The following is a 10,883-nucleotide window of genomic DNA, read 5'->3' on the forward strand; positions in this document are numbered from 1 at the left end:
GTGTGGCCAAAGCGCCGTCCAATAATTGAGGAAGTGAGTGAAAAGTGGTAATGGGTTTTGAGATATGAAAACCTCCTTAGATTCGGCAATCAACTGAACAAAGCAAAATCAAATTAGATAAAAAATTGCATTAATATGGCATTATTTTTATTAATTATTAGCTTTCTGAAAAAAAATACAGTGAAACCCCATCTATCGAATTCCTCAATCTGCCAATATAACAATTTCAGTAGTATCTAAGTTTTTTTTTCCTTAATTAAGAAAAAATCTGAAAACCGACTTTTCAGCTTAAGTACTACAGATTGATCAATTTTCGAGATTTTGTACCAAATATTAAGGAAAAGTTCGTGCTATTAAGCGAAACGATTATCATTGTTATTTATTTAAAAATAATTTCGACTTATGGATGTAATAATAATAATGTATTAATTAATTGAATAACAAAAAAGTTTGTTGTGAAATTTAATTGGAATAGATTTAATTGATAAGAACTTCCCGAATAATAATAATAATACATTATTTATCTACATAATAGAATCTTTATGGGCTTTACCATTATATTATATTATATTAGCTTTTTCCAACTTTCCGCATATATATTATATTAAAGCAACATTATGATTTATTTCCTTAAGCATGCTTAGATCTAAGTTTTTAGAAGATACATGTAATTGTTAACGTATACGTAATATAATACAAATGTTGCAACAAAAACTTAAAGTGCCTCTCTGTATGCACAAGGAGAAGATACCTAAACGTTTCCTTTTAAAGTTTGCTAAGCATATTTAAGTCAGTCATAAAACATCATACAAAACATAATTATTAAATGCTTTCACGACTTATATATTCGTCAATGGGAGTTTCCCACTAGGGCTGTATTAATTCCTTACGATTTAACCATTAAACAGAAATTCAATTCCGAAACATGCTTACATTGTTGAACATTTTAAGGCCATTAAATCGAATTCATTTGAACCCTTTTTCGATAATGCGTCCAGCCTTGTTTTTCGACCTCATCCACTTCACCATCGTGATCCTCAGATCTGAAGGGAGACGTTGACGCAGCCAGTTCCTCGCCCTTTTGAAATGAAGATCGTAAATAAACGGCACGCTCTGCAGGCATTTAAAACAACCGAACTACTCGTAAAAACTAGCCCCAAAACGATATGCATATGGCACCTATTAATGGCTACTTATGCAGTACAAGTGCCCCTCTTTCGGAGGTCCCCCTTCCCCTGTTTTCCACAAGAGAGTGATGCGTAACACGACAGTGTCTAAGGGGGAGTTGTGTGACCTGTTCGTCATTATGTCGCCGGCATGTCAGCACACAGTTGGCTGGAGTGGAGCATTATGCAGATGTGCATATGTGTGTATATGATATATCATGCAGTGCGGACACACCCCGAGATGCTATCCCACATCAACGCTGCATATTTTGCCGCTTTTCGGACAGCGGCGACCACTTGCTGAAATTTCATTATGTGCGTGATTTATAAATAAGCCTCGCCGCCTCCGCCCTCCTCGTCCAAGTCTTCTCAAGATGTTCCCATCCCAGCATCTTCAGTGGTTACGAGGTAAGACGGCCCACGCACTTTTCGACGCCACAACAGCAACATCATCTCCTCCGCCGAACTCCCCGCCCCTCCCTCCCCTCCTCTGCTGCAGTTCATTTCGTATTAATCATAAAATTGTATTATTAACATGTTTATTTTTCGGTCTTCAAGATTCGATTACACGCATTCTTCCTGCTCTTTATGTGCATCGGCGAGTGTTTTCTCGAGGAACGTGACTTTGTTGTGCAGTGTAGCGAAAGTGAGCTACTTTCTAACACTGTGACTGGGCGGTGGTATCTTGGGCATTCAATTGCATTAAAAAATATTGTCATTTTATGCCTTCGCCGGTTAATTGGGTTACCAGACCAGATGCCTGGCACTGTGTGGGTGTCGGTGGGATATGGCTTGATTGAAGTTAACTGGCCAATATCCAGGAAAGTTGGTCAAGCTTCCTTGAAAACGGTAAAATGGAGTAGGGTTAATAAACGGAAAAAAAAATAATTTATTATATATTAAAGTTTGTATGTATAAGGTAAATAGTCAATGAGAAGGGTAACGTTTAAAGAGCGAACAATTACGTTATTTGTAATTGTTTTTTTATTTACACAGTATGGTATAAAATTGAAAGTATATAAAAAATTATAATAATTTAATCCATTCAGCTAATCTCGGGAGCTGTCTCTAAAATATTCATACCACAATAGTACCAAGGAAATATAAAAAGAATAACCAATTTTGCTGATAATGATTAATTTATTAACACGTTTACAATTGGTCAGAGTGATAACTGCCCAAGTAATGTGTAAAATAATAACAAGTCCTCATGACTTGCTTTTCATTTAATAATCCTTTCGGTAACAAAAAAATAAATGATTGCAAGTCCACATAACTTGATTTTCGTTTCGACCACAATATAATTAAAAGTAGTTAACAATTAACAATCTTATCCCAGAAATAAAACTGGTTTACCCGCATATCCAAACAAAATTATTCAATAAATATTAAAGAGTTCGTCGCTGACAGACACGAGCGTATAATTAACGTGCAGGGCTCGAGCCATAAACCTTGTGATTAGCGCCGTCTTAACAAAAGTTCCAATACAAATAAACGGAAACTTTGGGCCCTTTGCCAACCCAAAATCAATGTTCAAGTGCCTGTCTTTATATTTTCAATAATGTTTTACATATTTTTATTTCGGTTTCTTCTGTTATGAATAAATTATATTAAATTAAGCAATAATCCGACTAATTAGAGTATGTCTAATAGTAAACTTAATATGTAAGCGTATTTCCTATACGATAACTTTGTTTACCAAACATTTGATGGTACAAAACAAAACGATTTAAAATCGGAATTTTTATCTGTCCTGCTTTTGAGGTATGTTTTCTTGAAAACATTTTAATTTGTCGCTAGCTAAATGCAAATGCTAAAAGAATTTATGATGAAAATTCCAAAATAAGCTGGTTAGCAAATTAAGTGCCCTTTGTTCCGTACCGACTTCTCCAGTTGAACAGTAGCAGATCTCTTAATTGATCCAGTTGCTCTCGTAGCCCTTTTGTTATTGTTTATTTAACCACTCTGGTCATTTCGATGGAGTCGCCACAGCTGAAAGTATACATTTATTTAGACTTCGCTCTTATTGATGCTCGGATGAGTTGACATAAAATGAAGTGCGGATAGGGAAATGCTTTTAGAGTGGATCTTTTGCGGGTGAGCATTTCGGTGCATGGAAATGATGTAAGCCTGCATTAAACCTAAAAAGGTTAATGCTTGAGCTAGGTCGCAGTTTTCAAAGGTTTTATTTGGGTTTCATTCCAGCTGTTGCGTCATTATCAGGGTGAGAAAAACCCACTGTGAATTCAGAGTTACATGCTTTGCAATAAATAATCACTGATTAATCTTGTGTCAAATTTATAATATTTTGCTTGTCCAAATCCTTATTAAATGTTTCGGAAATTGCTTAGCAAATAAACATATGCAACTTCCGTGGAGCGTAAAAATTATGAAAAATAATTATTAATAATTTTAAAATTGTATACTTGTTTTCTAGTTGGGAGACTTCAACCACGACATAAAACCAAACATTTTACGGCGAAACTCAAAAGCGAAAAGTAAATTTGAGGAGCTGTTGTAAATCATTTACATAAAGGATGAGGGTGAGCATGGGTATTTCGAAGTGGCAAGAAGATAGAAAGGGTGTAGAGACCGAAATTACTTCTGGCGGAACCTGGACTGATCCTGGCACCTGATGGTGACCACACTAAGGCTGGAGTCGTCGTTGGCCTCGTCGTCACTGGCCGGCGGAGCTGTGGGTTCCACCAAAAGAGGCGGCGGGGGAGAGGTGACCGCAGTTCCCACGGCTGCAGCAGAGCCGTTGGAGTTCGCAGTGGTGCCCTTCAGGCCCACCACATTGGCCAACTTCGTGGTGGCCGCCACTGCCGCTGCCATCACTTGGCCTCGTCCGTTCATCAGCGAATTGTTGGTCAGCTGCTTCTGCATCAGCTGGTTGGATGAGTCCAGGCGATTGGACAGCGAGGTGTGCCTGTTGTTCACCGACTGCAAAAGAGAGAGGATTAGAAAAAGCCATTCCAAATGGCAGGTCACAAAGGGTCCTTTTTAAAAATTCAATTTCTGAAATTCTCCGTGTTACCTCCGGTGTCCCACAAGGGAGCCATCTGGGTCCGTTACTTTTTACATTATTCATTAACGATCATCCCTCAATTATAAGTCATTCTCGCGTACTTATGTACGCAGATGATTTTAAGTTGTGTCTGCAGTATAAGGACATTTCCTGCCATTTGAACTTGCAATCCGATCTAGATAATTTTCAAAACTGGTGCCGAGATAATTTACAAAATTTAAACGGTTCCAAGTGCAAGCTGATGACTTTTTATCGGGCCAATCCGATATACGCGACTTACACGTTAAGTGGCAGCTCTTTGGATAGAATAACTCTTGTAAACGATCTTGGCGTTCTCTTGGACCCTAAACTAAAATTTTCTAATCACATTTCGTCCATGGTTAATAAAGCCAGAGGAGTGCTTGGATTTATTAAAAGATGGTCAAAAGAATTCGATGATCCTTATTTGACTAAAACTTTATTTATTTCGCTAGTCCGTCCGATTCTGGAGTATGGGTCTCCCGTCTGGAGTCCACAATACGGAATACATATTGGTCGTATTGAATCTGTACAAAAAAACTTCCTTCTTTTTGCCTTACAGCGCCTAAACTGGGATGCAAATCTTATCTTACCTTCTTATTCTAGTAGACTTCTTTTGATTAATTTACCATCCCTAGCCAACCGTAGAACGATGCTTGGTACTATCTTTATTTATAACCTTATACATGGTAATATTGACTGCCCCGACTTGTTAAGTCGGCTAAACTTTTCTGTGCCAAGTAGATTAACTAGAAATTATTTTCCCCTAATTTCAAATCATTGTAGATCTAACTATGCCTTGCATGAGCCTTTCAGAGTATTATGTTCTGACTATAATAGACTTTTTCCTGTAATATCAAATCTTGACTCTCTGCCGCTCCTAAAACGATTGATACTTGCTTCATTGGCACAAGATTGATCTAACTATTACTTTTTTCCCCGGACCTTTACCTTTATTTTCCTATCTCGCATCTATTTTATCGCGAATCGTGCCGTACGATACACGTCTGCGCCCCTCGGTCGGTTGGGCGGGTAAATGGGCCGTGGGACTCCGCGCGAAAAAAAAAAAAAAAAGATTCCCTTTGTAAGGTCTACACCCTAAAACCTTATTGATCTTCTTTGAAATAGTATCTCAGTAACTCTAGCTATCCAAAGCAAAACAATAAGTCAATAAAATAAACTATTTCAAATTCAAAGACTGAAATAACGTAACTAATTTTTTTTATATTACTTAAGTAATTTCTTTAAAACAATAAGTCAATAAAATAAAGTATTTATTTTTTAAATACTCGTATAGTGCAACTAAATTTCAATATTATTATTGTTTGTATTATTTAAGCCATTTCCTTAATTTAATCTTTTCATGAATTAAAAATTATTCTGCAATAGTAAAAAAAACAAACAAAATTTTTTTTTTTCATTTTTACTTTTTTAATGTCCAGTCGGACGGACGGCAGACGGACATGGCTAGATCGACTCTGCTGGTGATGCTGATCAAGAATATTTAACTTTATAGGGTCGAAAATGTCTCCTTCACTGCGTTGCAAACATTTGACTAAAATTATAACACCCTCTGCAGAGTATAAAAATGCTAAGAACTATTCTGTCTTCTCCAGAAAAATATAATCTTTTTGAATGAGAATTCCTTTGGCAACTTTCTTCATTATGTGAAAAATGGAAAATTGCCTTATCTGTTGTAATACCCACCGGATTATTGTTGTTCATACGACCGCGAATGTTGTAGAGCCCGTAGACCAAAGGATTCATACAGGAGTTCGTCGAGGCGAAGAGGAACAGCGCCTTGCGCACCAGCGGATTGACCTTGTCCGCGGAGTGCTTGTCCAGCCAGTACCACATGGAAATGGTGTAGTACGGGGTCCAGCAAATGATGAACACGATCACAATCGTGATGGTCATTTTGAGGGTGCGCTTCTTGGCCCTGCTGAGGACGTCGTCGTTGGAGCGGCGGAATCGCTCGGCGATCACGTCCTTTAGGACTCGCTGGCTCTTCCGATAAATCTCAATGTATATGGCTCCGTAGCAGTAGATGAACATGATCAGCGGAAAGGCGTACATGCCGCACATTGTGGCCACTTGATAGAGCTTTTCGTCAAAGTCGCTCCTGAACGAGTGGAAAATGACGCATTGAAAGTAGTTGGTCACCACGGGATGCTGCTCCAGGTGGAAGAGAAAGGCCTGCCGGATACGTTCGTTAAATATGTTATTTTTCAGCTACACTTGGTAAACTCACTTTGAAATTAGAAAAATAGACATTGCCGTTTTAAAATTTTTTGGTTTTTGGTGAAGTGAATTTAGACTTTTTAAATAAATTTGTACAAAAACTTGTAACGCAGTGAAAAAGTCATTTCGATCTCATTACGTATATATATTCCTTATGAGAATGAATAGTGGAACCAATCCACCCTTTTGCCGTCTAACCGTTTCCGCTCGTTTTTACCCCAACTAGTCCCTCAGTTGTAAAGTCATTTATATGACCTTTGGCAAAAGTCTTCTATTTATAGCAGAAATCGAATTATAGATAAAGTGCGGATCTAAATCATGTTGCTACCATAGGAACAATTGGAAAAATAATATTCAAAAATAAATAATTTGTTGTATACTCAGATCACTGATCTGAAGAACATCAGTTCTTCTTTTACAGTTTTAGAAATGCGGTTTTTATTATAGAAAAATCGGACGACTATATAATATGATATCGCTATCATGATAAGCTGATAAATATATATATATATTTACACTTTCATAAATAGTAAGTAAAAATTGTTGCTTGGAAATTAATATAAATATATAAATTCCATTTGGTAGATACATTTTTGTTTAAGACTGATCTTAAAAATTCTGTTTGCTTAAAACTGATCTTAAAAATTCTGATTTCAAAATCCGTATAATTATTTATTATATTTACTTTTATTTATTTGTATTTTTGGATACCCAAAATACCATGTTGTAATTTTTCAAAACCAAAATTGTAACATTCCTGCAAAAACAACACGTAACATATTTCGGAGTGTTTTTGGCGAGATAAAAAGTGCATTTCATGTGCATTTTTCTAATTTCACTGCGTTTTCACCAGGTTTACCTGGGGACTCACCTGGGGAATGCTGCACACGACAGAGCCCAGCCAGGCACAGGCCAGCATGATGCGTCCGCGGTTGTAGGATCGCTTCAGCGGCTTCAGTATGGCAAAGTATCTGATGGAGACAAGAGGAATTAGGTGGCGAGGAAGCCGGGAAGGCTGGCAGGCTGGCAGGCAGCCGTCATCCACCGATTGACACTTTGAGCCGCCTTATCTGGCTATCAATTTGGTCCATTAGCGACAGTCAAAGGGGCTGCGGACTCACCTGTCGAGCGAAATGCAAACCATCACGTAGCTGGACAAGTACAGGCCGAAGACGCGGAAGAAGCTCATCAGGCGGCACATCAGATCCGTCGAGAGCCACTGCACCGTCCAGGCCCACACAATCTCCATCGGCATCAGGAGCAACGTCACCATTAGATCGGCGATGGCCAGATGCATTAGCATGATATCAATCCGCAAGGGACCGCGTAATCGCCGCTTGGTCAGCAGATATAGCACGGTGCTATTGCCGATTGTTGAGATCACAAACAGTATGCTGAACGGAATGAAAAGCCACATGAAACTCGAGGAAAGGGAAGGGTGAGGGGTTGAGAAGCGATCAAATTGGTGAGTGGGAAATTAAAGAAGTTTTCCCGAAGGTGGGTGTCGGCGTGGGTGCCGTTGCTCAGTAACTGGGTCAACGAATTGCAGTTAGGAAAGGTAAACATGTTGGACGAATGAGGTAAATTAATTGTACGCTATTACGTTCAAGAATATCAGTTGAGCTCGTACAATTTATGACCCTTAAGTGCACTGACCACTGAAGGATTAGTATTCAATTTTAAAGTAAAGTATGCATTATAGTAGTAGATTTGGATTCTATGCTAAATACTGTCTAAGTCTTGTGGGATTCGCTCTCAATCTGTTAATCGAATCTCCGGCATTCTGAAAAAGTGAACCCTACAATGAACCTTAAAGTTCAAATTCCAAGTGGGAATGATTGAATCTCAGACAGATAGCCAGACAGCGGATGAGAAACCAGAGATGATGAGGCCAGTATGATTTGTACTTATTAATAACTGATGTGCACAGATAAAAGCAGCGACACCCACACCTGCACATCGATTGATTTGTTTAGACTTGGAAAAGTGTTACAGATAGTAGAAGCCAAAGTTGAAAAGTCCGAATGATAATCAAATGAAAACGTGGGAGGTGATCTCCGCGAGTTGATTATGAAGGGAATGGGGTGTGTTGGTCGATATTCCACTCACCTATAGACTGTGATAGACAATCGATGGCCATCATTGAACATCATATCTTTGGACAGGTGCATTGTGCCGTTTGAATTGTTCACGTTGGACCAATCACTAAGACTGCGATGATCATTCTCTTCGAGCTCTGTTCCCATTTTAGATTAGGACAATCAATTAAATACTCCCTGTGTAGGACTAGTTTGAAATTTGGCTTTTATTCAAAACTAGAAGAACATACAAATTATTTAGGAGGGATTCCCACTCAGATACACACTCTTAATCATTTTTATGGAAAAATATTAGTTTTGCGAACAATTCTAGATGGCGGATTATGGAAAAATGAATTTGTTTGGTGTCCTTTTATTTTTTTTAGCTATTAAAGCTAAATATTGGATTAATTTTTTAATATTGGTGGTGTTCATATTTTGGTTGGTGTTCATATTTTGTGTTTTCATATTCTTGTCTTTCGATCACAGTCCACGTTTTGCGTTTGAAAATTATTGAAGGATAAAAACGTAAAATGTTGTTTTTTTTAACATTTTACATTTAATGTTTAATTGACTGCGCCGAAAACTATGCTAACAAATTTGTTGAGGTCTTATTATCATTTTTTCAAGATAAACATGTCCATGCTTATCATTCACAAAAATCTTTTTTAAATATAAACAATTTTAAAATTCAAAACGAGAACATTTAATAAATATATAGAGTTTTTCACACGTAACTCTACAAATTTTTTTCACAAAATTCGATATGGTGTGCGAAGCTGCGATCGTCACTAGTTTTTTGCCGCGCTGTTCCTTTTAATTTTAAAATTTACATATGCTTCTGTCACATTATTCTGTTAGCTTGTACTTCCGTACATTAAGAGTTCTTTTTACCTATCTAATTTAATAATTAAAATTTTAAATTTCAATGCGTTCACTTTGGTTAGGGGGCCTGTCAATTTATTTGTGAAATATGTATGTGTATTTTGGACTTTTTGTTTGGTTGAGATAATCCAATACGAACAACACAAACAGAAATCCCTATATTATCTCGACAGACACTCACTCAATTAATCGAATCAATTACACTCAATTTGATAAAGAACACTTTTTATAAGGCTTTGTGTTTGTAGGTTCAAGAACATTTTTATTATGGTATTTGTTTGTTGCACCGCTTTTATGGGTCCTAATGCTTGTGATGACCTTGAACTATTTACGCTCGCACCGTGTTGGAATATTTCAATTTCCAACTGATAATTAAAATTCAACTTATGCTGAGTTCTCCCGCTCTGTGTGCTTTCTAGAATTGATACAACTATAAGTACAACGGAGAGCATCTTACTCTCTCGCTGGATTATTAATCTGTTAATCAACTGCGCTCAATCGAAACAGAGTTCACTCAATTGAACGGTAAAAGTAATAACATCTCCAGCGAATTGTTCTCACATTAATCCTTCAGTCAAATTTACTTACGGGCTGTTTGTTTAGACGCGCCGCGTTTAATGCCTTTTGAACACGGCGTTTTATTGTTAAATCTAATTTTTTACCAATTAAAAGGGAAATCAAAGCGAGCGAAATCTGGTTCCAAAATATTTGTAGGTACCTTGAAAACACTACAATATATGTAGGTACTTGTAGCTTTATAAACGGTTAAACGTTTAACCTAACAGATTCCCTTGTTCACCTAAGCGGGTGCTGGAACACCTCAAAGATTACAGATTCCTCTAGCAATCGATAGGCGCCTAGGTATACTTATTGTAGGCGTAATCATTGATTACGTGCCGTTTAATTTCATTTCTTCTGTATACAACTATAATTCTTCTCTCTGTTTTCCTTCCTTTTGTGATTTCCGTTTTGTTTTTCGTTTTCTAAACATGCGGGCACGCCGTGAACTGGCCTATACTATATGGATATGGGGGATTTCAACCTAAGAAGTTCGAGTACCGCTCGGACTTTTTTATTTTTTCGCACACACCTCCCAGCGCAGATGAATACGGCGTTCTCACTGCCGCCCGCCCACGCTCACACGCGCGTAATTATCGCTTTTGATGACACGGGTCTAACGGTACTGCAGGCTCACATTCACACCGATCGGCGAGCAGGAACTGACTGAATCGTCTGCCTGGGATGCTGATGCCGCGAAATCGAAATCTCGACAACAACTGATAACCCAGCTGGAAGAAGAGCGAATCAAGTGGGGACTTTCAGAGTCCCGACCACAAAATACCCGGCTTTCAACTTGCAAGAATCATTGCATACTTATTGACGACCAACTATGGAGAAAGCTGTGGTAGTCAACTAACATTTCACTTGTAAGTAAGTTAAGATTTGGGGAGAACACGAAACGCCTGC

The 10,883-nt window shown here is 37.9% G+C and overlaps 1 protein-coding gene across 3 annotated transcripts; it reads right to left on the bottom strand.

The window, feature by feature from the left end:
- Positions 1-2,720: 2,720 nt before the first annotated feature.
- On the bottom strand, positions 2,721-10,622 carry LOC108049192 (gonadotropin-releasing hormone receptor). 3 transcript variants are annotated; one of them, XM_017130304.2, is made up of 7 exons: positions 10,507-10,622; positions 8,563-8,768; positions 7,575-7,847; positions 7,325-7,424; positions 5,920-6,408; positions 3,769-4,109; positions 2,721-3,158 (listed from the first exon to the last, which is right to left on the bottom strand). In XM_017130304.2, exons 2-7 carry the CDS (start codon positions 8,697-8,699, stop codon positions 3,119-3,121), a joined length of 1,380 nt encoding a protein of 459 aa, XP_016985793.1. In that variant the 5' UTR covers positions 8,700-8,768; positions 10,507-10,622; the 3' UTR covers positions 2,721-3,118. The 3 variants fall into 3 exon arrangements, with proteins under 3 accessions (XP_016985793.1, XP_016985794.1, XP_016985795.1); XM_017130305.2 differs by having other exon boundaries at positions 3,760-4,109; XM_017130306.1 differs by lacking the exon at positions 5,920-6,408.
- Positions 10,623-10,883: the final 261 nt, after the last annotated feature.

This window comes from Drosophila rhopaloa, unplaced genomic scaffold, assembly GCF_018152115.1.
Source record: "Drosophila rhopaloa isolate 14029-0021.01 unplaced genomic scaffold, ASM1815211v1 contig_2, whole genome shotgun sequence".
Lineage (NCBI taxonomy): Eukaryota > Metazoa > Arthropoda > Insecta > Diptera > Drosophilidae > Drosophila > Drosophila rhopaloa.

Coding starts and splice junctions, on each gene's coding strand:
- LOC108049192 (XM_017130304.2), bottom strand. CDS start 8,699: ATGGGAACAGAGCTCGAAGAGAATGATCATCGCAGTCTTAGTGATTGG. Junction 6,409..7,324: donor TCGTGTGCAGCATTCCCCAG/GTGAGTCCCCAG, acceptor CGTATCCGGCAG/GCCTTTCTCTTCCACCTGGA. Junction 3,159..3,768: donor CAGTCCAGGTTCCGCCAGAA/GTAATTTCGGTC, acceptor GTATACTTTCAG/CTGTGGCGACTCCATCGAAA.